We start from the raw sequence: 26150 nt of genomic DNA, 5'->3' as shown, positions 1-26150 counted from the left end.
GAATTCCACTGCTTTGTGACCCCAGCACCAGCAGTGTTGTAGAGAAGGAAGGTAAGATGCACAACAGGTAACGGTCAAGGTCACACAAAGCTCGCTCTTCATAACGTGTGACGCAGAGTTCCTAACACACACCTGGTGTGCACATACGTGTGTACATGCAAGCGCATGCACACTGGAGCCTCCCCACACCTTCCGCCTGTGTTAGTCTAAAGCTCCAGTATTTGTAAACACTTGCCAGCACTCAGCCCCTCAGCCCCAGCAGTTGCCGTTTGCTTGTTTCCTATCAAGTACATCACACTGGAGGGGGATGAGACATGGAATCAAACTTCTCGACAAGCTGGTACAAGTTTCCGCAGCTGGAGACAACATGCCTCAGCAGTGACAGGAATCATTTTTAAACCTTCACATAGTGCAGGCTAATCAACCAAATAAGCTGACATCTAAAACTTGTGAGTGAACTGAACTTTTGTAGTGAGATAGGTGTCAGTTGTGGGGAATGTGGGCCACAGAAGCGCATGTTTGTAAAGGACTGTCAATATGGAAGGATTATTCTGCCACCAGGATGCTATCATCCCAGGTATGCAACAGGAACCCACTGAGGCACACAGCTCCCTGGTTAATGCTGGCTCCCCAGAATCCAGAAGCTGAGGCCTCAGGACAGTCATAAGAGATCAATTGAGTGTTCTCTGCTTGTCCTCAGAGACAGTTCCTTAAGCACAATTCTCAGCTCACAGATCATAAGCAAAAGTGGACCTTTTGAACTAAGACATACAAATGGGAAGTCAGTGTCCTCTCTGGCCAGTTACTTCTGTGCAGGGAAAAGTGATGTTCTGTAAATCTGGATGAAGACCTCAATGGCTAACACCAAGCCCTGGTGAGCATCGTCCCTGAGAGCCAGCAGCATGAGGCAATGACAGCCAAGCAGCCCTTGCCCACCTGTGTGGGGAGAAGGGACAGGGAGGGCTCACAGGGCAAACGTGCCAAAGCTTAGGGAGAGCAAGGGAAGCGTCTGAGTTCCCCTGGGGTTTTGAACATGAAGATGCAGCCTATCCTCTCCTGCCTCTCCTCTCTCCCCCACTGGACAGGGCTGACACCACCACCTGGCTCACCACACTAAGGACCTTGTATGTGTCGCTCATACTTTGGTTGCACATGAACAGACTCAATGAACAATAGCTACCATATTGTAGTCTGCCCTAGCTCAGCTCCGCTTGCTACCCCCTCTCCTCCCCCACCCCACACAGGGCTGAGGCCCACGATAAGCGTTTACTCTGCTAAACTGAGTTAGAGGGGCAAGACATTTGCAATTTCTTCACTGCTTCCATCTGGGAGCTCCAATGTGTCTCACATTCCCTTAGCCTCACAATAAATCTGTTCAAGAGAAAGAAATATGTATGCCTTTTTTACAGACAGTCAGACAGCACCGAGATACACAGAAATTAAAAATAGTGTCTTCCATCACCCATAAATGGTGCAGTCAGACCAGATTCTTTAGCCTACCGCAGGCCTTCTGGGCAGGAGGATGCCTTAGTAGGCCATGCTGGGAACATTTGGGAAATGCTTTATTCACTGTCAGGAGGATGGCAACAGCTACTCATTCCAGAGGGGTATACCAGGTTCTAAGAGTCTGACTGTCTTACAGCAGTACCACAGGATAGACCCCCATCTTGGATTTTTGAGACAAGGTTTCTCTGTGTAGCCTGGCTGTCCTGGAACTCACTCTGTAGACCAGGCTGGCCTTGAACTCAGAGATCCACCTGCCTCTGCCTCCTGAGTGCTTGAATGAAAGGTGAGTATCACTGTTGCCTAGCGTATAGATCCCATCTTAGGACAAGGAACCAGAGCTTAGAGAGACCCAAACCTTCCGCCTTATTCAACTACCAAGTGGTTAATCGGGTGTTGCCTCTTGGGCCACTCTATCCCCAGAACAGACTACAGGGCCTTTGTCCTCGTGTCCTCAGTATTACAGGCCATTGCATCCTGTGACAGAAAATGCTTTCATCAGTTACCTCAATACTGCTGATCAGTTCTAGGTATCGAAGGTCCTGGACTCTGGTGAAGGCCTATGGGAAAGGAATAAGAATAGAGTCAGCTGCCTTCTTGTTCTCCACAGGCTGATGGGGGTGGGATACACCAAGCTCTAGAAAGAGAGCCAGCAAGCAGAGGAGGGAAGCTCGAGTCATCATTGTGTGCTTGGGAGGTGTGCCACCCAGAGAGGCTCATCCTGCCTTCATCTCAAGGATTAGTCCTTACAAAGAACTGTAAAGAAGTCCTGGGAGCATCAATCATTTTGGGATTAAGTAAAACAGAACTATGATCCTACAGTCTACAGTGGAACCCCTTGCCAGATACTGCTCATAAGGGAAAGGCAAGCCGTGCTGATTCCAGTCAATGGCATCTGCAGAGCAGGCAAGACACAGAGACAAGAGCCTGCACGCTTCTCCCTGTGATTTGGATGGGAAGCAGTAGACAGCTCTGCTCACTCACAGGGCACACAGGGAGAGGAGGAAAAGGCTCGGGAAAGAGCAGTTCTGAAAGAGGACGGTAGGGGATAATCTCCTGGTCTCTAGAAAGTAGACTTGCATGTTAATCCTGAATGCGCATCCCCTGCTTGCACTCCAGTAGGGGTACAAACTTCTGATGTATGGATTTCTAGAAGGTTGTGAGGGTCCGGCAGACTGGTGCCAGTGAAATGCTTTTTGCTGCTCTCGGGTACCATGAGAGACTTAAGGGAACTGAACCTCTGTGTGCTCTGATGGCAACATCTATACCCAGCTGTGCTTTCTGTGTTGTCCATGTGGAATGGACTGACACATGCCCAGAGCAGCAGCTTCTGAGCCATCATGGTTTAGGATGCACAACTGCCCTTGGCCACTGCTAGGCACCCTCTATGCTAGAAGAATGGGGGAAAATGATCATGTCATCCCGTTTCCGGCTGCCTCACAGATGGCCACAGGGTGATTTCATCTTTCTACTCTACAGGGCCAGGATCTATTCAAAGGCCGGGGACACAGGAATTTCACTTGGCCTCTGTCCCCTTCCCTAGTTCATGGGTTCACATTGGAAATGGGAAGTTTGGCCAATTAAACAGAGAGCTAAATCTCCCTGAGCCAACCGCACAAGTACGAGGCAGATTCCCTAGGGACGACTCTTCCTGTCTGAGCATGAGCAGTGGCAGACGGCAGGATTAGGCAAGCACTGCCCAGGAGAGGCCTGGCAAGTGGCTTTCTTTCTGAAACAGGGACTGACTATGTTACCTAGGCTGGCCTTGAATTTCTGCTGAAGAGCTGGGGTGACGAGCACATTGCACAGTACCCAGTATCCGCGAGGAACTGGTCAGTCAGGCAGTGTGGACAAAAGTAAAATCTGCCCTTCTGATTTGTGTTTTTTAAACCATGTATGGATGCAGGTCCCTGGTAATGGGCAGAGTAGGAAAAAAAGACTCTGGTCTCAGCCCAACAGGACCTTGAGCTATTTCCTTCCTATGGATGGGATCCAGCAGCCTTCTTTGTGGTCAGGCAAGCAAGTGACACCTCTTCAAGGGCCTGTCTGGTTCTGAGCACTGGATTTCTGAATTTGATAAGTCTGTCACTAGCATCCTTCAGCCTTGATATACCGCAGAGTCAGGGTGCTATTCGGAGTGGTCAGTCACAAGACTGTGAGTAACTTCCACAGAGGGAAGTGGGGAGCAGGGAACAGATGAGCTGGCAGCTAAGCAGCTCTCCTGTGCCATCTAGTGGGAGCACCCTTCTAGGCCAGGCCCCTCCTTCCACAAGTCTGAGTCCTGAAAAACCGACTGACACCCAGGGGAGAGAAAAGCCAAGGATTCAGGATTAAAACAAAACATCAGTCAAAGTCTATGCTCAAAGCTCTACGACTTTTCAAAATATCATGCTACCCACAAGAAATATACACACAATTTTCATTTGTCAAGTAAAATGACTAAAGAAATACCATTTTAACAAAGAACCCAGCGATCTGATATGCTCGTGTCTATTCTTGAGTGTTCTGGGATGCGAGGTGGGGTATGAAATGAAGAGAAGGATATATCCCAGCTCCAGTTCCCTTTATCTGGCCGCATGCTCTATAGCAGGGCAGTAATAATACGAGCTGGCTCTTAGGCTCTAGATGTGAAGGGTAACTGACTAGAGAATATAACTTTATTTCTAGCTATAGCCCGAAGACACCCTGAAAACCTATTGGTATTCTTTACAGGCTTGCATTTCTAGGTGGGGCAGGAGAAGGAACTTCCCCCCTCCTGAATTCCTAAAGCCCTAGTCTAATACTTCCCAATGCTTATCTGATCTAAAAATATGTAGGTAATTATTGGGTAGCTTGACTTTTCTTCATGCACTGTGTATTGAGACAGGGCCTTGTGCATGCTAGCCAGTGCTCTACCACTGAGCAGCGACACCTCCAACTCTGTGTGATATGGTTGGCATTTGCACAGCTATTCCAAACTCCTTTACCAGGCCTGGGGAGGCCTCAAGGTGAGTACAGAATAGAGGAAGAGTGCTATGCATTTTAGAAGCAGGGATAGAGAAGTCAGGCTGAGAGAACAGGCTGGGAAAAAGCCCAGCTCTGAAGTGTGCTCTGTTGTTAACAAGAGGCAGGTACCACATATGTCTGCAGGTACTTCAGTATCAGTAGCCTGGGCAAGAGGAGACTCTCCACTTGGCTATGGGAGAGAAAGCAGGGAAAGAGGACAGGAGAGGCTGGAAGCCATTCACTCTTCTCCCTTGATCTATCAGATGGGCACTCATAAGTCTAGGAAAGGTTAAATATTTTTGACCATTTCCTTAGCTTTTTTTGGCTAAACTAAAAGTAGCACTGTGAATCATGTCAAGAGGGTATGGGGACACTGCCACACTGCTGTGGGAATCAGAGAGCCTGACCATCTCCTCTGCACTAAGCCAGTGCTAAGAACAATGGTGGTGTGATAAATGGCTGGCGCTTAAGCCAGCCTGAGCTACCTCATTAATAAATGGCTGCCATGAGCAGGCTTTATCTAGGTTCTTTACATAAATGATTACTACCAAGACTGGCAGCCAGAATCAACCAGATGTTTTACTGGCATTATCTGCTTAGATCTTCCCAGCTTCCTGAGAACAGGTCCTTGTCTGCCAGAACCCTCCAGAAAAACAACCCCGGGAGGGTAGTTACCACCACTGTGAAAGGGGAGACTGAGGAGACTTCAGAGCCCATTAGAGTCACTTTCTGCCCCTTTGGTGTTACTGGCACCTTCTGCCTCAAGGGACCCTTTCAAGGACCAAATTCTGGCTCACACTACTAAGTGCATACCTTCCTTGCCGTCTCAAACTCTAGTCCTTCTAGAGCTTCCATGGCCAGTTCACGCCAATCAGCGTCTGTCACTCCCAAGCAAGCGATCTGATATGCTTCTTTGAACATCTTCCTATCGAGGTACTGGTACATTGGAGCGGACTGCAGGGTTTCAGGGAGAAAGAGAATAGTTCAGAGTAGTCAACGAGTCAGATTACAACCAGATGTTCACAGTGACATCACCAGAAACACCTACCTCAAGCTTCTGCCATCAATCAGCATCTTTGCAGCCTCGCCCTGGCCACCTGGGTACCTTCTTTTCTGCTACCCCTCCTGCTGAGCTCTCTGCACACACTTTTGGCTGTCATTTGCCTTCCTCTTTCCTAGGTCTACATAACCCTAATATATCATCTTCTCTGGGAAGGATTTACCCTGCCCACCCTCCCACCCCTCATGGAAAATGCCTACTTGGCTTTTTAAAGCTCTCTTAACAGGCCCCTCCTGGAAGCTCTCCTCATGCCCCAAGAGAAGGAGTCTCAGCTGTCCTTGGCCTCTGTGTAGATAAACCTTGTGCTGTACTCCATGTGGGTCTCTGGGGTGAAGCCCTGCTCAGCCTGTGGCAGCAGCGGGGCTCTAGTCACTCCCAGCAGTTCCTCCACCAGGCCAGAGGAACAAGTTCACTGACCAGAAGGGAGAGATCTGGGATGGCCTCTTCTCAAAGGCTATGTCTGAAAGGAGCACGGATATGGAGTTTGCTCCAGACAGCCCAGAAAACTCTGAGGACCAGTCTCTAGTGCTAAAGATCAAGATGCCTGGCTGAGAATATCTACAAGCATTCCCTAGTGACTTCTTTTTTAAGAGTATAAAGACTGTTGCAGTTGTCCAAAGAGTCCTGTGTAAGGAAGTGTGATTACCTTTGAGAACACCCCAGGAGAGGGAGACTCCTGGAGCAGACCTCACTTGTCGGAGGACACAGACCTATCAAACTAAGAACCTGAGGTTAAAGCAACAGGTGACCTGATGTTCTTGGTCCTGTGTTCCTTCTTGTCGTGTGTGTGTGTGTGTGTGTGTGTGTGTGTGTGTGTGTGAGAGAGAGAGAGAGAGAGAGAGAGAGAGAGAGAGAGAGAGAGAGAGAGAACACATGCATACACATCAGGCTAGAGCTGAGCTGGGCCTGGCATCTGTAGCAATAAAGGCCCTGTCTAGATTTGAGGCCAGTCAATACGCTTCAGGGACCCTTGTCTCCCTGCCGGATTCCTGGGCAGTAAAGATCAATCAGCCAGTACCCCTGTACTAATGGTTCTCAAATGTGAAACCGGAAGTGCTGTCTTCTCCATTTGGGGCCTTTATCTTTGACATTTCTGGTTCTTTTGCCCCCCTTCAGAATTAAAAGAAACCTTTTTCCTTTCAAGCTGATCTACCTCTGACAGCAAGGCACAGTTATTCCCAGGGGCTTGTTTTCCTGCGGTAACACACCATACACTTCCCCTCTTACTGTAGGGAGGCAGTGGGCCACGAGACTAGGAGCAGCTGAGACTCTGCCAGGCTAGGCTTCTGTGGGTTGAAGTGGCACTCTGAAAAGGGCAAAGGACCCATCTTCCTGGACACAGGCGTCCTCATCTCCTTACGCCTTCCCAAATCCCACCTACTCTGCCCTCACAATGAGCTCTCTTCTCTAGACTCCTCTGGTCCACTTTAGCTCTGTTTTGTGGCTTTTGATATTTCACGACTGTCTGTAATAAGGAGGAATAATAACAGGAATCTGGGCAGGCAAAACCTGAAAACGGGTGTAATTAACCCCATTTCACAGTGGCAAAGCCTGGAATCTTGGCTGCTCGGGGGGGGGGGGGGGGGGGATCACTTCAGCCCTGGAGTTCAAGACTAATGTGAGCAACATGGCAAAACAAAACCAAAACAAAACCCAATGATCCTATTGCACAGAAAAGAAATGAGGCCTCAAAGAGGAAGATACGGTGTTCAGGATGCAGCTGGATCAGGTTACAGAACCAGAATCCAAAACCAGGGCTCCAAACTACAGAACTTCCTGTGACAACCAACCTCCTCCATGACAAGGGAACATTAAAACGTTGCACAAGATCAGCTGATCGTACAGCAGAGAGGTACAACCTGAATGAGGATTTGAAAAGCATACTAATGAACCAGTCCCCTCTGAGCACACCCTTATCTGGCTGCTGTATTCCAAGCATGACATCATGGAGCACAACTCAGGTTTACTGCTCTACTTGGCAGCTCGGACACACCAGTTCTTGCACAAGATGATACAAATTTCGAAAGGAAACCAAAAATCCCAAGAGCAAAAATGGGGCTTTTTGCCTGGTCTGGAGGCCCAAACCACAAGAAGACTAGAGGCAAGGCGACAGATAAACAGCCTTTGTCTCCAGATCGCCTTTCCCAATGCTTGGCAGCTCTGGCCTGCTGCATCAGCAGGAAGGCTGCTGCAACCAACAGAGACTTTGGCTACTGACTCTTGGGGCTCTGGCAGAAGGAGCCCCAGCAGACCCTCTGGCTCCTCTTGGTTGGCTAGAATCAAGGAGCAGCAACTGCATTTATTTTTGAGGTTAGGATGGCAGTCTAGGGAGAAAACCTTTTAATAAGCAAAGCCTGTTTGGCAAGATGAGGAAGAGTGGGCTCCTAGCAGATGTGGTGCTTGGGTTTAGGATGCTACTGCGGAGCAGATAAGGACAGCACGGAGAGTCACACAGGCAGGCTGTCCTCAGCTGCCACCACACGTCCCATCTCTCACACTCTTTTTTCCCACTGTTCATTCCCATCAGACTTCACTGCCATTGCTTGAATACTCAGTAAGGAGCAGGAGCTGATGTGGACACTACTGCAGAAAAGCCCTGCAGCAACAAGTAGCAAGGGCTTCCATGGCTCCAAGGAAGAAGAAGACAGAGTCTGCAGGCCAGGTGTATGTAGGCAGGCAGACCAACAGCATTCTAGAGGAAAGGCAGTCTAGAACATATGAACATCTTTCTATGGACAAGGCCTCTGGCCCAGCAATTTCAGTTCTTGGAATTTGTACTATGTCAGGACATACACAAGGAAGATATCCACTATTTGCAAGAGTAAAAAGCTATGGGCAGCCAGGCCTGGTGACTCACACTTTTAATCCCAGCACTCTGAGGCAAAGACAGAGGAGACTGCTGTGGGATTGAGACCAGCCTGGTTCACACAGAGTTCCAGGGCAGCCTGGACCAATACTGAGACCCTGTTTCCAAAACACACAAAGAAAAACAAAAAGGCTGTAAGTAATATAAATGTAGGTGCCGGTGGAGTAAGCTATGGACTGTCATTGATAGAAGAGCTGCATTCATTACAAACAAAGCTGGGTACACAGCAGGGAGGGCATGGGGGCTTGCAGCAGGAAGGTACTCCAGACTGCACGGTGGAGCAAAGGAACAACTGCATTACAGTCTTGCACATTACTACCTAAGGGGAATTGAGCAACATATACAAGGAATCTCTTGTCCCTTCTCACACACAGATGTGAGCCTACAATTGTCTTCCTGTTTGAAAATCCTGGTAAGTGTATTCACTGACATGGCACAGCGTTTCCAGTAGACTGACTGCTGAGCAAAATGGCAGATTAGTAAGTGGGGTGCTTGGTTTGGGCAATTGTCTTTGTTGTTAGTGGGGTTTGTTTTGTTTTTTGTTTTAAGAAAAAGTACTGTGATGTATCCTAGGCTACCTTTAAACTTGAAATCCTCTTGCCCCATCCTCAAAGTGCTGAGATTATAGATAGGTGTCAACCACACTGCTAGGTCAGATTGCTAGTCAATAATTCGTCAAGGGGATGAGCCTGGAATAGCTAAATGTCATGTTAAAAGAAGATGGCACAGGAGCTGGCAAGATGGCTGAAAGGTAAAAGTACTTTGCTGCACAAGTGTGACAACCTAAGTCCAACCTTCAGAACCAACAACGGGAGAAACAATGCCAAAAGTTATTCTGGGACCTTCGATCATAGGTGCTCACACACACAAACTTTAACACATTTTAAAACAGATGATGGCACAAACTGATTAAAGGCTCCATTCTCTTGCTTTTGGTCCATAGTCAGTACAGTCAGTACAGTAACATGCCTGGGGTCTGGAGGGACGGTTCTGTGGCTAAGAGAGGACCCATATCACATTCTCAGCACCCATGTGAGGTGGATCACAACCCCCTGTGACTCCAGCTCTCTTCTGTCCTCATGTGCACCACACATATGCATATATGCACACATACACACACATTTAAAACAATAAAATATTCTCTTGAAGATAGGATGCTGTGGTTCAAGTTTCTCCTTAGTGTTTGCCTTGGTGAGAATGTCTCTCACTTTACGGACAAGCAGACAGGCAGCTATAACTAGCAGGGGTGCTGTCTGAGTTCTCCTGTCTGTTTTTCCCATCTGTCTCCTGTGGTTTCTAGCTGGTCTCCCCTCTCTTCAGGAGACTATGCTGGACCCCATGTGCCATCTCTGGGTCCCATCCCTCAGTCAGTGCCCACTGTACCTGTTCTCCTGTCCACACAGCGTTCCCACTTACGCACTGATGCTCTGTGGGCTTGCCACTAACACAATGCAAGGGGATCAGAAAGAAAAGAGGGCCAATGAACAGGTGTGCTGCCTAGGCTTATGTCAACTTGGCACAAAACTATAGTTACCTGAGAGGAGGAACCTCCATTGAAAAAGATGCCTCTATAAAATGAGGCTGAGGCCAACCTGGAGAACATTTTCTTACTTGATAATTGATGGGGGAGGGCATAGCCCATTGTGGGTGGGGCCAGTGCTAGGCTGGTATCCTGGGTTCTGTAAGAATTCGGGCTGAGCAAGCCCTGGGGAGCTAGGCTATAAGAAGCAGCCTTCCACAGCCTTGGCATCAGCCTCTGCCTCCAGGCTCCTGCCTGGTTTGAGCTCCTGTCCTGACTTCCTTCAGTGATGGACTACAATGTGGAACTATAAACTGAATAAGCCTCTCCTCCCCAGCTTGCTTTTTTGGTCATGGCTTTTCATCCCAGCAACAGAAACCCTAACTAAGACAATGGGGCCGATCTTCTTCTCCAGAAACACATGGATACACACAAACACCCAAGTCCACACCACGGACTCCACACCTCCCTCCTCCTCCTCCTTGCTGCTCCTAGTGCCAGTCTCAGGGTCTGACCATTCTGTTTTGTGTGCCCTAGAGCTGCAGAGGAGCGGCAGGCACAGGCTTACCTGTGGCACCTCCACGGCAGACATAGAGAAGACATGAAGGCAGAAGATCTTGGAGCCGTTGTAGCCAACCACAAAGCCCTGCAGCTTCTGCTGGTGCACTGGGAAGGTGCTGGCCTTGATGTTGAGGTAGCCTCCTCCAGAGAAGCAGAGCATGTCCTCACACTGCGTGTTCCAGGCCACGCTGTTAGCATTCGGTTCCTGAGGGATAAAGGCCTGTGAGGCTCTGACAACACTCGCACTTTTCACCCCAACCTGTTCTTAAAGCCTAGGTGGCCCTCAAGTACAGACAGCAGGATGAAGAGAAAGAGGGAAGGGGGTCAGAAAAGAAGGGACGAGCCAAACTCCTCTATGTACTGGTAGAGTGATAGAATTTTTGGATATGTGATATTTTCAAAATAAATTATCCCCTCCATATTATAATCACTCCACAGTAAGTGGAAATGGAGCATGGTAGGATCCCATTTCTGTTAAAGGAAGCAGGCGAGGTGCTGCTCTGTGGTAAGAGGCTGGGTTCCTTTCCCAGCAGGAGTGTATGTGTATGTGCACACACTTCCATACGTTCCTACCTACCTGCGAAGGAGGCGCAAAGGGCTCACCCTGAAGATCACCAGTGACTGCTTTGGGGTGAGCAGAACTGAGAAGAATTTCTATTTTCTTTTTTTTTTTTTTTTTCTTCTGGTTGCTAGTCTGGTTTCTTTGGTCATGAACTTCCATTGTTTTTTATAATAAGCAAAAGAATGGGGAGTTCTTTTCAAAATTAGAAAATAACACATTGTCTCTGCATGTATAACTCTTACACTAAAACCACAGTGACACCAGGAGGTATCCTCTCCACCAGGATTCTGCTCAACTCTAGAGGCCTGGGACCAACAGCGACTCAGTCCTCCCTGCCCTGAGTCTTCTACCCTCAGCAGAGACTATGTTTTAATGAGGAATATTGGTAATTCCCATGTGAAGGGGCAAACACAGTGGATGACAGACTAGGAAGGTTGTGCCTCCCGGTAAGTCCTGAGAGCCACCTTGGCTACCTCTCCAGAGAAGTTGCAGTAAGGGCCATGCACCTTTCAACCTCTCTCTACACAGGACACACTGAGGGGCTTCTAATCACCTCCAGGTCCAGGCAGTGTAGTGTTGAGGCTGGGGAGAAGGGCACCATTTAGGGCTAGTTATGCCTAGCACTGAGCACGCAGTAGCATCTTGTTTGCTCCTGGGTTGTTCCTGTGGCAAGTCTATGAGAATGTAACTTCTAGCTTCATGTTAGCATGGGGAAGGAATGTGGTTTAGTTAGCATGCAACAGGTCCTGGGTTTGATCTCAGCATAATATAACATCTCTAGCCCCAGTACTTAGGAAGTGGAGATAAGGGAGCATCCTAAAGTTCATCCTCACCTGGAGGCTAGCCTGAGCTACGGAAAGATCCTGTCTCAAAAGAAAAAAAAAAAAAAAAGGAGGAGGAAGAAGAGGAAGAGGAGGAAGAGGAGGAAGGAAGGAAGGAAGGAAGGAAGGAAGGAAGGAAGGAAGGAAGGAAAAGGTAGTTTCATGTTAGCCAGATTGAGACTCACAGGGGTCTGTGAATGCAGGTTCTTTTCCCTAAACCCTCTGCTTCCTCTGTGCCATGATGTGATAATAACTGAAGTCGTTTTGGGCTACTGGTAGACATGTAGCCCCGTCCAACTGACTGAGGAAAGCCAGACACTTCTACCCTGCTGGTTCTGTTGCCAAGGACAAGGAGGGCCTTGGAAGAGGACCCATGTCTATCTATGATGTCGGGAAACCGTGCAGGAGAAGCCAGAGAACAAAGGCTCCAATCTCAGGGGGTCCTCACTTCACATTAATTAGCTCTGACCTCTCACAATGCCCCAAAGAAGCCAAGAACAGCCCTAGTGTGGCAGAAAGCCAGCCAGGTGATGGGCACAGTCTTTGGACTGCTCAGTGACACACTTCTTTCAGCCACAGGACCAAAGACTGTGGAAACAATGCCCACTCCCAGTGATCCATGCAGCTATTGTGCTATAGTGTTCTGTGGAGTAAGCTTAGGTGAGCTTCTACATGTGTGTGCCTTAGGCCACTGGTAGCAACTAGCAGTCCTGGGTAAGGGACTCACAGACTTTATCAAAAAAGTCACCACCACACATTAACATAGCCATCAGACTTGTCACTGTCCACTCAAGTACTGCTATGGCTATGTGAAACTGAGGTTACTTGCCCATCTTCCTGAGAAGGAAACCAGTGCAAGAGGCTGGCCCAGCTACCCTGTCCCTGGGGCTTTTCAGAATCTATTCCTGTGCTGGGTCCCAGGCCCTTGTTCTTCCTCCCAGACAGGGCTTGCACAACTGGGAGACTCAAGACTGCTCCCTGTTCTGAGGACTGTGTCTCCATCCAGGACTCCACCTGGAAAAGCAGTTCCTTCGTGTGGATGTCGTACACCAGGCACGTGTCATTCTCATCCACCACAGCCAGCTTGTTCCGGGAGGCACTCATGTCCAGGCAGCGCACGGCTGTGGCCTGCTTCAGCAGGACAATAGCAAAAAGATTGTCCACAAAGATCTTCAGGATCTGGCGAAATTTCAGAGAAATAAGTGTGAGTTACCACGGCAACCAGACCCTGGACCACTGCCAGACTCTTGGCATCCCATGTGTTCTACAAGAACAACACCCACTAACTCCTCCAGAAGCTGTGTGCAGAGAAAAGACTCATTAAATAAAGGGGGGGGGGTAACCATCCTTAAGAGTCCAAAAGCATGGTTCATAGGAGGTCACTGAAGCAACAACAGGCCTGAGACATGCCAAACTGACTAATGTCTGTGTGAACTAGAGACATTTTTAATGATACTGCTTAAACTGCAGGGTAGAGGAGTCATACACTAACACAGGAAGGGCTACTGTAAACACAGGGGAGACATCTGGTATAAAGTAATAATGACGGTGCTGATGGTGACAGCTGCCATTCACTGACATCCCTGTTTCTGACAGCCCTGGGAAGAAACAGTATTGTCCTTATTTGGACAACTTGAGCTTCAGAGAGGCAAACTCATCTATCTGCCCAGGGCCATACAGCGCGTGAGAAGGAATGTGGTCCCAGGTTAACCTGACCCCAAAGCCATGCTCTCAGCCTCCCATGAGACCTGACAGCTGACTGAGGAAGCTGCAGACTATCCCGCACTGGGGTGCCGCTGCTTGTCAGCTCCTACTGAGCTCATGCTCCGCAACTTCCGTCCCCAGCAAAGACCTGACAAGCTTCAGCCACAGCCATCTGCCACACAGCTTGGCTCTCAGGCTAATGCAGTTATATTTTCACTTTCAAATTTCTATGTAGCCCACATAGAAGTTTCTTATTTTAAGCAAAGAATGTAGATGAACACACAGAGAATCTGTTCAACTTCTTGTAGCCTAGATTTCCTAATCGATTTGTCCAAACAGTCCAGTTTCCTTTTTGGTTCTAGTAACACCCTAAGGACTAGCAGCATCTAGGCCCCAGACAGGAATACTGATTAATCCAGGCACTGCCTAATAAGGCTCTGACCTCGTGCACAATCTCCGCCTGCCTCTCCAGCAATCCACTAAAGCTGTGTCTCCAACAAATCCCACCTTCGGGGTGACCTTAAGCACACTGATCCCTGCTACGTGCAGCTTGAAAGCCATGGCACCCACTCTGCCAGGGGTGAGCATGCTGTGAGTCTGAGGGCCACAGCCATTTGGCCTGGAGCTGTCTTTATGAAAGCAAACGCCAGGCTGTCTACAACCCATAGCACATCATCCCAGACAGGAAACCCGTGCCTGCCCGGACAGCAAGCTCGATGGTAGTGCAGGAAGACTCACCTGGCCGTTTTTCAGGCCTACCAACAGACCTTCTCTTCCAGCAGGGCCACCGATCACCTTGATGTAGCGGATGAGAGATTCCATCTGCCATTCCCTTTCCTTCACTCCACTGAAGGACAGGCACTGTAGCCGTTTCTCCTAGGAGACATCCCAAGCTCAGCGTGGAGGGTCAGAGAAAGAGTGCTTGCAGCCCTCCTGGGGAAACCGTCCTACACCAGCAGTGGTGATCTAACGCTGGCTCTTCCCCGACCCTGCCACCACCAATCCACCACAAGCCGCCTCAGGGGCCATCTTCAACATGGGCCTCCAGAGCCAGCAGCAGGCCACCAATCCCCCACAACTCTTCTCTATTGTGGCAGCCCTAAGTGGCAAGAGGCTTGGGACCCTCACACAGGTTTTGATACTAGTTTTACACTAGAATGGCTCCTAAACAAGGTCTTCCTTTTTATCTTTTCTAACAGGCCTGGAAAGATCAGGTGCACCCACAGTAGTCTTTCCAAAACTCCTCGTGGCACTGACCTAGGGACTTTTAGAGATCTATGACTGGGGGAAAACTTTCCTTTTGAAAAACCAAACCAAACCAAACCCCTCTTAGAGTAGTGGTTCTCAATGTGTGGGTCATGACCCCTTTGGTATGCATATCCTGCATATACCAGATACTCACAGTAGTAAAACTACAGTTATGAAGTAGCATAGAAATAATTTTATGGTTGGAGGTTACCACAACATGAGAAATGGTCTCAGAGGGTCACAGCATTAGGAAGGTTGAGAACCACTGCCTTAGAGACTTTTTTTTTTTTTTTTTGGTGGTACAGATCTATAGTTCCAAGTCCTCTGGAGGCTGGGGCAGGAGCATTGCAAGTTCAAGACTTGCCTGGGCTACAGAATGAGTTCAAGGACAACCTGGTAAACTTCGTAAAACCTAGTCTTAAAAAAGGTGGTGGGGAGAGAAGCTTGGAGATATGGTTCCACTGCAGAGGGCTGTCCTACTGTAGGCAAGGGCCTGGGTTCATTCCTAGTGCCTCAAGAGAAGGAAGGAAGGAAGGAAGGAAGGAAGGAAGGAAGAGAGAAAGAGAGAAAGAAAGAGAGAAAGAAAGAAAGAAAGAAAGAAAGAAAGAAAAGAAAAGAGAAGAGAAGAGAAGAGAAAGAGAGAGAGAGAGAGAGAGAGAGAGAGAGAGAGAGAGAAAGAAAGAAAGAAAGAAAGAGAGAAAGAAAGAAAGAAAGAGAAGAGAAAGAGAGAGAGAGAGAGAGAGAGAAAGAAAGAAAGAAAGAAAGAAAGAAAGAAAGAAAGAAAGAAAGAGAGAAAGAGAGAAAGAAAGAAGAGAATTCTCTTAGGAGGTAAAACTTGCACTTATGAAAATGTACCCTAGATGAGTGACAGGTATGACACACGCCTTCACCTCAGCTCAGGAGGTGAACTGGGGGTCGTGAGCTTGAGGCCAGCCTGAGCAACTTAGTAAAGCACTATCTCCAAGCAAAGCTGCAGCGTGAGACTCTTTACAACACACCTAATGCCAGTGCAGCCACATGCTCCAGAGTCCACAGTCATCCCATCCGCAGACCTCATCTCTCTAAAGACAAGATTCAGCTAGATGCCAAGGACCGGCCACTGAGTTGTGACCATCTTCTTTCCCTGAGGTAGAGCCCTGCCCTGGGGGAGGAGGGATGAGCTGCCCACCTGGCACAGGATGATGTGGTCAGCACACACCACCAGCAGGTTGCACTCAAACTTCTTGACAATTTTCTCCTTTACCCGGTAGTGCATGTCTGTCGAGTCTTCAGAGTACAGCTCGTAGATGAGGATCTTCTCTGGCAGCTGGATAGCTAATCGATTTTTGTAGATGGCAATTTTCTTGACAAGCTCTCTGCACTTAATCCTAACTGTCAACGGAGGAAAAGAGACTCTAGCAAAAGGTTGTTAAGTAAGGTGAAAGGCAGAGAAATTAAAAGCCATCATTTATTTATTTAATGCTCCTGACAATTAAAGTGACACACTCTCGTTACAAAAATCTTTAACGGGAGCCGGAGAGACAGCTCAGTGTTCAAGAGCACTGCTGCTCTCTGAAGACCTGGGTTTCATTCCCAGTATCCATCTTAACTCCAGTTCCTGAGGATCTGTTGCCCTCTTCTGGCCTCCTCAAGTACTGCACACACATGGCACACAGACATGCAGGCACTCAGACATACACTTAAGAGTAAAACTAGGTCAGTCTGCTAACAACTCTCCCCAGAGCACCTGCCACATGGAGGCCTCTGTGCTGAGTGGGGTGCAGAGCTACATATGCTACCATTTCAGGGAGAAACAGAGCGGTCAAGCAGTCAATGCTACCGACACTTGTCCTGCATGGCTGAGGACATCTAGACTCATTCTGCACAGCAAAGAAGGCCCCTAGTGATCGGGAGCCCACCAAAATGACACATCTCATAGCCAGCCACACCCCTGCAACCTTCCCGACCACAGGGACTTCTATGTGGCAAGCTCTGCCTCTCTACAGACCAAGTGGGGTAAACACCATGGAGGATGTGCTGAGCTGTCCCAGTGGCTACATTCCTGCCACCTAGATGGAATTTCCAAAATAGATCTACCCTGGCAGGGACAAAAGAAGCCATCCTGAATCTACAGGGTGGTCCCCAACTGGAACCCCTATGCAAAGCCACCTGGCTATATCTGGTCAGCAGCATACAAATAGCATATGTGCTCAGCACATCCAGGGATGGACACCGCTGAGTGGAACTTGACCTCTTTCAGCTGCAGAGCTATTTATGTGAACAGAAGGGAACTGTCACATTTAGACTGGGCGAGGTTGGATCCCAGATCCCCTGACAAAGCCTGAGCCTATCTACTGCCCCTACAAGTCTAGTAGAAGGACCACCAAGAAGTGAGTAGAGGCTGAGGGGAAAGTATGCCAAAGTGGCTCTGACAGATATGGGTAAATGTCCACAAAGCCTCATGCACATCAGCCATTACAACTCTGACTTGTCAGCCTCCATGTCTCATGGAGTCCATTTTACACCATGGAATTATTTGTAAAATGTAAAGAGTTGGTGCTTTTAAAAAACAAAACAGGTTTTACTGCTTTTGCTAGATCCTCAAAGAGATCTTCATCCTCCTTCTACTGCTAGAAGCTAAAGCAAGGCCAGGGGAGATATTTCCTATTATTTCGAATGTGCTGTCCCTAGCCCAGTCCTCACCCCTTTTGCTAGTGTCTATAAGCAAGGGCAAGCTTGCCTCTTACCTTTCTGCTCTGTGATGAGGTGCTGCACGATGACGTCTGTCATGCTGTCCCTGTAGGCATACCGATCTTTGTAGAGCCCATGGACTGTGCTGAAGATGAGCTGGTAGAAGGAGATGGTGCCATCCTGGCAGCCGACCACCTGTGTACAGGAGAGCTGTCAATCTAGGCTGAGGGGAGGAGCCATCTCCCTTCCACCTATTAGGAGCACTGGCTGCCTGGGGCCTCCTCTAGCAATGCTCTGCAGGGTGAACTTCCTCTTACTCACCACATAATTGGAGTCAGGTTTCACTCTACAGGTCCACACCCAGGAGTTCTGCTCCCCAACGGTCCCCAGTCGCACTCCATCCTTGGTGAAAAGAGATACCTGCTTGTCTGAACCTCCCACCAAAATGTACTCTCCTTTAGTGAAGTAGCTGATGCAACAGGGGTCAAAGTTCAGTGGCCGATCCTTCCCAATCTGAGGAAAGAGAACATACAGCAAGTGAGACCAGTCTACAACCACAACCAGGAAGGGCTTCCTCGCCAACATTAGCCGGGTAGGGAGACCGGTAGGAAGGCAAGGGGGTGGGGGCTGCCTCTCCTGAGCTATTCCATCTCCTACGCAGGCCTCTCCACCTCTGGAGCCCACTCTTCCCCTCAACCCTGCCGAACCCTTGGCCCCTAAAGTCTGCCATGCCTGACCTAAGTACTGGGAAGTTAGCCAGCCCTCCTCAGCCATCCTGGAGGCCGGGGAGTCTTTCCCTCGCTCACCCAGCACACATGGCCGTCAGCCTACCCCAGCCTCTTCTCTGTTTATGTTCTGAGCTTATTCACTTGAAAAGACTGCCCTTTATTCTTTATTCAATTTAAGAAAAATGACCCTAAAAACCTAGTTTTTGCTTTAAGGTTTAGGGTCAATTTACAAATGTTTTCCTATTTATAAATCTAGTAAAAGTGAGCAGTCAATTGATGCTGACAGTTTAATGAAGGCAATTTGAACACATAAAACCACTGAAGGAGTCAGCTCCAACTGCAACTTAGTTAATTCCCTTCAACTAATTTAAACTGCAATTATAAATTTAGTATGTTCACTTTTCTTTCCTTTTTAGGAATTTCCAATGCCTAACAACCGAAAGCTTCCCTCCTACCTCCCAACGCTACAAAGTCTAATAAGAAAACCCTGGCACCTGTCATGGCATTGAGGCTGAAGCTACTGGCTGAGGCCTCGGACTCCTCTTCCAAGTAACAACCATCAACTCTAGACCAACTACAAGGACCAGCTGAAGGGACAAGTGACCAAAGCAGGCAGAAACTGAGCGAGGGGAACAGCCTCAGGCAAGAGGCTCTCAACACAGCTCCTTTTTGGATGGGCATAGAGTCTGAGATAGGCTGTTGTAGGTGAGGTGGGCTGTTGTAAGTGAGGTGGGTTGTTGTAGGTGAGGTGGGCTGTTGTAGGTGAGGTGGGCTGTTGTAGGTGAGATGGGCTATTGTAGGTGAGGTGGGCTGTTGTAGGTGAGGTGGGCTGTTGTAGGTGAGGTGGGCTGTTGTAGAAAGGAAGGCTAGAAGGAAGCATTCACACCCAAGCTCTGCTCACCACTGGAAACCTTTAGCTATGACCCACATGACTCACAGGTGAAGCCAAAGACCTGTTCTAGGATCTCAGCTGCTGCTCATTGAAAATACATAGCAGAGCACAGCAAAGCTAACCACCTGACCTCTCGCCCTCACTCTCTCTCTCTTCTTCTCTCCCTTCCCCACCCTCCACACTTGCCTTTAGGGGAACCTGAGAGAAATTAGTTTCTATGGTATACAATTTACAATTCCCGGAATATAATTTTTTTTAAAAAGCAGGGCAATATGGAGTTGGAGGGATGGCTCAGAGGTTAAGAGCACTAGCTGCTCTTGCAGAAGACCTGGGTTTGGTTCTCAGGACCTACATGGTAGCTTACTGACTAACTTGACAGACTTCTAGTATCTGTCTGGTCAGGTCCCAAACTAGCTGTGGTCACATTCTAAACCTGTTCTTAAGACCAGTGGCCTCTCAAGACCTCCGTTTTCTTACACGTTCAGCAATGGTGGTAGCAGTTCCTCTGGAGTAATTGGGGACTAAAAGAGCCTGTCCTGTACACAGCAAAACAGTATCTGCACCAAGGAACGCCACGGCCTCGTCAAACTACAAATGTCTAAAAAGCCAAAGTTACACAAATGTTACCTAAGCCTGACAAAAACTTTGGCTTTGTTTTAGCAATCCTTGTGGAAAAAATACTTCAAAACCAAGAAATAACTTCACTGTCCCAAACAAATTGGAGTTATCATCTGTACCATGGTTTGGACTTTAAATAACTCTCAGAAACTCTGTCAAAGGCTTAGTCCCCAGCTAATGGCATTATGGAAAGAAGGATAAAGTTTAAGGAGTGAGGCCTAGTTGAAAGAAACATGTCCCTGGACATGTCCTCTTAAAAGCATATTGCAGGGACTGGAGAGACCTGTTAAGAGCACTGACTGCTCTTCCAGAGGTCCTGAGTTCAATTCCCAGCAACCACATGTTGGCTCACAACCATCTGTAATGGGATCTGATGCCCTCTTCTGGTGTGTCCTCACATACATAAAGTAAATAAATCTTAAAAAACAAGCAAACAAACAAACAAACAAACAAACAAAAAAAGGCATATTGGAAATTCTCAAAGAACTAGTGCTCCAATCTGGGCTTCAATCCCATGCTCCACCATTTTCCAACTGTGGTTCTTACTGCTCGGGTCTTGCTCTCCCACTTCTGAAAGTCCCTAAAGTCTCTTCTCACAGTGCTGAACAGCTGAGGAAGAAAAAGACAAAGTACTGGGCCCAGGACCTAAAGTCAAGCTCACTATGCAGCCACTAACAATGATTATGTGTAGTCACTGGTGACACTCTCAGAAGCACACATCAGAGTGTACCACAGCTGACGTGTGTGGCTGGGTTGGCATGGTGCTACATACCTGTTTTCCACTCAGCTGGTAGAAGGAAAGTTTCTGTCCCCAGTCAGCTACAGCCAGGATGTCATTATGTTCCTCTCTAATCAACAGAAGACAAAAGAGGTTATAAGGGGCACAGCCTGCTGATGACTGTGGCTAGGGGCTCAACAAACAACAGGAAAAAGAAAGCTCTGACCAGGCTGTCAGGGAGCCAAGTACTACACAGCCATACTGGGGCCAGTGTTACAATCAAACCAACCATCAATCAGCCCAAAGACAGGTTTGGCCCTCCTGGGATCTGCTATTGCACTGACTCCTAGCTGAGAATGGTCTGGGTTAGGACATGGCCTATACATCTGTCCCATGAAATGGAACTTCAGGACCAGAACCTAGGAGAAAGGCCTCAGGTGGGAAGCCAACAATTCAAAATGCAGACAGGGAGAGGTTTCCCAGCCTTAAGGCTGGAACAAAATTCTCCCCAAGTGGCTGAGCCTCTACTAATGCCTGCTTCCCTAAGCCCAGGGTCTGACAGTCACCTGGCAGCACCAGTAGCCATATAAGCATGCTCTGTGCAGCACGGTCTGTAAAACCCAGCCAGGACAACAGTGAGGAAAATGCCACAGACATTAATTCAGAATTCAGAAAAGGTGGAGAAGGTAAAGAGGATGCTAGCAGAAGGCTTACAGATGGACATACTGATGCTGAAGTCCAAACCCTGGCCACCAGGGAAGCCCCTGCAGAGAGGCTGCACGTGGCACTGGGTTAGGAGAAGCTGCCAGACACTACACCAGGAGTTTCCAATCAAGCCCAGAATGGTGGGCAGTGGGCTTTATCAAAATACCATGTTGATGATAAAATAGGGCTGAAGCTCAGATGGGAACCTGAGGGCCACCCTTCTTCCTTTCTTTGACCCCACTTCCCACCCCACAAACCTGAATTCCTCTAATCAGTCTTAGGTGTCAGGGGTACAGTGAGGAGGGGTCCCAAGCTAGAACATGATTGCCCAATCCCAACACTCTGCTTTAGCTTTTCCCACGCCACCGAAAGGATTTCCCTACAGACCGCATCAACTGAGAGGAGAGAGACTGCCCAGCAGTCAGGACCTTGGGTGTGTAAGGGGGTGAAGTTGCGGGCTTCCCCTTTGTATATGTCCTAGCCAGTGCAAGGCAGAGTAGAACGGGAATAGGCCGAGAAAACACATGTAGCAACAAAAGGCATCAGGTGAATGGTAGGCCTACAGGGCATTGTAAATCAAGCCTCCGGAGAAAGTCTAAGGTTGCTGGAAGGGGCTCGCTCAGACGCTAACCTGAGAAGCAGGCATGGAAATCAGAGGGACAGAGGTGCCAGGGGCCTATCCAGAGACGGCAGTTTACAGAGGTGTGTCCTCCTCTGTGCTACCCAGTTTCTCCTCCCTTCTCAGAGGATTGCTCTATCTGCCACCCACACACGCCTCTCAGGGGTGCGTCCCTTTGCTTGTGTGGGGGCACACCAACAATCCCCCAGCCCCTGCTCTGCTGCCCCTGGCCAAAGAGTTTCTCAGCAGCATTTGCTTCGGCAGGTCTGTGGGGGCCTGGGCCCTCCCGAGGGTCCTCACTCTGTGGGACACACTCACGAGTTGCCGTCCCTGGGACTGTCGTCCTCTTCCTCTTGCTCTTCCTCCTCTGCCTCACTACCCTGACTATTGTACACTGTTGACTTCAGAATGGAAGGGATTTCCTGAACATATTTGTTGACAATGACATCCTCAGCATCCTCGTTCTCTCTGCTCATCCAGATAGTCTCCCATCGGCTGTAGACAGTAAGGGGATGTTCACAATCACATCACCTAGGACTACACTGAAGCTATAATTTCAAAACCTGCCAAGGAGCCCCTGGACCCTGCCCGGAAGAGAACAGCCACCAGGTACACTGGGCATCCTGCTGCTCATGAATTAAAAATGGTAGCTTGAAGCCACAAAGTCATCTGCAGCCACAAAATCAAACAGCAGGAACTCTGGGGTAGGCTAATGGCCTTGGAAGGCCTTCTATACATAAGGAGGGCCTCCGCTGGACAGAATTATTCAGGAAGAATTATAATAACCTGTAGTAAGAAAGGCAACGGAATTAAACAGCCTCCTCAATCAAGTGGGCAACCACCTGTAAAATAACACTAGGACAGTAAACAATTGAGCCCTTTAATTTACCCTCAGAGAACTCCGTGGGGATAGGCTTAATAATATTATAGAATTACGCAAAGAGCCGCGAGAGCTTTTAGTCCACCATCAAAGTCACATGGCATAAAAGAAAAGTAAGTTTGAGGTTTGAGCAAGTAGTGCCAACTGTCTGCAGACCTTTAGGTTTTAGGGGCATTTGTAGGCTTAATTTTAACTTTTTGGCAAGGGAAATTAAAAAAAAAAATTACTCAAGAGAGTGCCATTCTGTTAACAGTGTAACAGGCGGGTGGGTGGGTGCATGCTCCTGGACATGAGGGAAGGGCCGATGAAGCAAGAAGAGAAGCACAGGGAGATCAGCACAATTAGTTCATGAAGAAGTCTCTCTTCTCTCTTCTCTCTTCTCTCTTCTCTCTCTCTCTCTCTCTCTCTCTCTCTCTCTCTCTCTCCTGGCCTAGATAGTTCATCTGCTTGGCTAAATCTCTGGGATTCATTCCAAATTTCAATATAGGCTCTTTTAAAACTTCATTTATAAAAACCAGGTTCCAAACAGACCAGGGAAGTGGGAGAGAGGACTTTAAACTACAGATGTCAGGAAAAGAAAAGGAACTCAGAAGGCTTCTTCTAATAGTGCCAGCCAGGAGAAACCCAGCCATGGGTACCTTGAAGGGTTCCAGCAGATGGACCATATTGGGGAGAGGGAGCCCCCAGGGCGCTCGATCTTCACTTTCTCTTCACCATTCTTGTTCCGTATACTGATGATGCCATTGGCCATGCCCAGAGCCAGGTACTGACCATCGTTTGTCCAGCTGCACACACAACCAACGGAGGGCATGGGAGGTGGGAAGGAGCACACAGAGGGTAGAAACTGTGAGGCAGCAGCCAGGCTGTGGTTTCATTGCTCCCGCGTATTCCTGACATAGACTCAGCTCAGACTGCCACTTACATCTGGAATCAGGGAGAACTTAAGGCAGGAATGTCTAATCCAGATGGCATCTATCCCCTGACTGTGCACACATCTCCACGGCAGTCTGCACTCATGACTAGGCCCTATTTTCTGCTTTACAGTTCAACTCCCTCCCAATCCATGGGCTCTCAGTAAACAGACTGTCTTATGCCTTTTTAGCCTTCAAACAGGGCTTGACATGTCATTCAATAAATGTTGAATCTCAGAGTGCCTTCAAAGGCTGCTCAGTTATAGAGCGCCTAGGCCTGCTGGTGCTTTGAGTGTTTCGGGAAATGGTATTGTTATCACCATTGCTCCATGATTTAGTAAGCACCCAAGGTCACCGGCCTATCAGTGGCAGGATGCAGATTCTGGTCTGAGTCTAGCACCAACGTCAGAGGTTCCTGTCTGACTTTCCCACCGCATACGCCCATGCCGTCTCCCATGAAGGTTATCAAAGGCACCAGCCTTTCCCATCAAGGAGACCAGAGAAGGAAAAAGGGAAACACGGGAAGCCTATCCCAGCTGGCCAACACCACAGTTTCTCTGTGGGTGAAATCAGAGGCTGTGGGAGTCTGCTGGGGAGAGAAAGGAGCACAATGCCTATTGTCAGAGCCTCCCTAACTTACCTGCAGCACGTGATCTTGCTGCTGGATTTGTGCTTGGACACAGACTTCTGCTCAGGAGACCATAACCCTTCAGTGTTAGACAATAGAAAAGAGAGCAAGACTATTCAGCAATAGAGAAAACTAAACTATCCATTCATACAAAACTCAAATCTCCAGGGTCTTATGCTGAGTTAAGAAAAAGAAAAAGCCAACTTCCAAAGGCTTGACACCATAGAAATCCATGAATACAACATACTGGATGGCAACCACACACCTGCAGAACACATCTGTGGCTCCTGGGATTGTGGGTATCAAGGGGCAGGCACTGGTATGGGAATGGGATCCTGTACTGCAGTAGTGGTACACTGCACATGTGACTGAAGGACAGAATTAAAACACACTGTGCCCCCCACCTCCCTGGTTCCTGGACTGCCCATTAGGTACCCACTGGGCGCCCAGTAGGAGAACTGGGTGAAGAATGCACAGCACTGCTCTGCAATGTACTGAGAATCTACAACTGTTTTTTGTTTTTTTGTTTTTGTTTTTGTTTTTGTTTTTTTTTAAAGAAAAAAGAAAAAAGGTAGATGGTGAAGTTCTCTAGCCAAGTTCTTCAGGGCTTAAATCCCAAAGAAAAGGACAACTTAGCTGCTCATAGCTAGGGCATGGCCGCCAGAGACCAACTCAGCATTAAAATATAAGTTAAGGAAGTGGAAAGTGCAGGAGGGAAGCTGTAAAGCTTCCCACTGATGACCCAATCTCAGACAGACAGACAGACACCATGTGCCCTCATGCCTAACCTCTAGTGTTTGTAAATAAAGGGTGTGACAGCGGGTACAGACAGTGAAGTTAGTAGGAAACTGTGAGAGGGAACAAGAGGCTTGGGGAGGAGAGGGCAACAGACACGAAGTGGGAGGACACCAGGAAGGGAGCGGGGATGAGGTCAAGAGGCTTGTTTGACAGTGCCACCATCGAACAACCTAACTCGTTGTTAAGCTAATAAAAGTAAAATGAGTAATGAGTGCGCTTTTGGAGAGTCCCCTTTCTAGGCCTCTGTCACTGCACATGACTGTATGTGAGCTGTGCACTGCGCATGGCACACTGGATCAGTTCAGGCTTGCTCCCTCCAATCCCCAGAGGTGGTCCAGTGCCCTCAAAACAGACAACAAAGCCAATTCTACCCTGCCTGGGCCGTGAAGTACGGCTACGTGAAATACAGAGCACATCCAAATTTACACAGCCAAGTGCATCCACAGAGAGCAGAGGAAGCCGTGAGTGGATGGAGTCCTGGGTGAATGTGTAATCTCGCATGGCTTCGTGTCAAGCAAGGATGCCACAGCTTCGAGTAAGACTGGGGGAGATGGTAGAGCCTTCCCTTTCTGCTCCATGGGTGGATATTGGCAATACATGCAGAAAATGTCCAAGACAACTTTCCTCCCAGATGTTTATGGCCTGAAGACTGTGCCCTGCTGAGACTGCTCTGACAGAGATTAGCTAAACCTGTCTCCTTGATCCAGCTTCTTCACTCAGCTGTAAGTAAGAATACTGCCTCTATATTCAACTTCATACAATAAACACACTGGGCTTCCGGAGAGTTGTGGTCCACACAATCCCAGTTTTCCCAACTGCGTCTTATCTTTCCTTCATTCCCAGTTTTCCCAACTGCGTCTTATCTTTCCTTCATTCCCAGCTGTCCCAGTCACATGAGTCCCCAGAGTCCCTGTAGCTAAGCAAGGTTGAAAAGGGAAATGTCTGTGAAATGCCAGTCTTCCCCTCCCTTTTTTCAAACATTTCCACCCCACCCATGCATTCTGTCTGTGCTCCACTGCAAGAGCAGGAAGCCTTCAGCACAGGAGCCTTCCTGCCAGCCTCCCTCGGGAATATTTGCACTCAAGCTCTGCACATAGTGGCCCTACTCCTTGGGTGCTGGCTAAGTGACTGCCAGTGACATCGGAACCATATTG

General features: G+C 48.5%; 1 protein-coding gene across 5 annotated transcripts in view; it reads right to left on the bottom strand.

Moving 5' to 3' along the window:
• The window catches only part of Ift122 (intraflagellar transport 122), a 73321-nt gene that overhangs the window by 21779 nt on the left and 25392 nt on the right, over window positions 1-26150 (bottom strand). For 3 of the 5 annotated variants that reach the window (XM_006506799.4, XM_006506797.2, XM_006506798.2), the window contains exons 6-17: window positions 24211-24277; window positions 23298-23444; window positions 22098-22274; window positions 20510-20585; window positions 17821-18012; window positions 17556-17694; window positions 15998-16200; window positions 14320-14457; window positions 12892-13056; window positions 10502-10699; window positions 5302-5442; window positions 2010-2063 (exon numbers count right to left, since the gene is read on the bottom strand). In XM_006506799.4, the coding sequence (XP_006506862.1) occupies window positions 2010-2063; window positions 5302-5442; window positions 10502-10699; window positions 12892-13056; window positions 14320-14457; window positions 15998-16200; window positions 17556-17694; window positions 17821-18012; window positions 20510-20585; window positions 22098-22274; window positions 23298-23410 (1596 nt within the window). In that variant the 5' untranslated portion in view covers window positions 23411-23444; window positions 24211-24277. The remainder of the gene's footprint in view (window positions 1-2009; window positions 2064-5301; window positions 5443-10501; window positions 10700-12891; window positions 13057-14319; window positions 14458-15997; window positions 16201-17555; window positions 17695-17820; window positions 18013-20509; window positions 20586-22097; window positions 22275-23297; window positions 23445-24210; window positions 24278-26150) is intronic. The other 2 variants (NM_031177.4, NM_001167763.1) reach the window with 1 other exon arrangement.

Source organism: Mus musculus, chromosome 6 (assembly GCF_000001635.26).
Source record: "Mus musculus strain C57BL/6J chromosome 6, GRCm38.p6 C57BL/6J".
Classification (NCBI taxonomy): Eukaryota; Metazoa; Chordata; class Mammalia; order Rodentia; family Muridae; genus Mus; species Mus musculus.
This window is presented reverse-complemented; position numbering and strand designations above follow the sequence as displayed.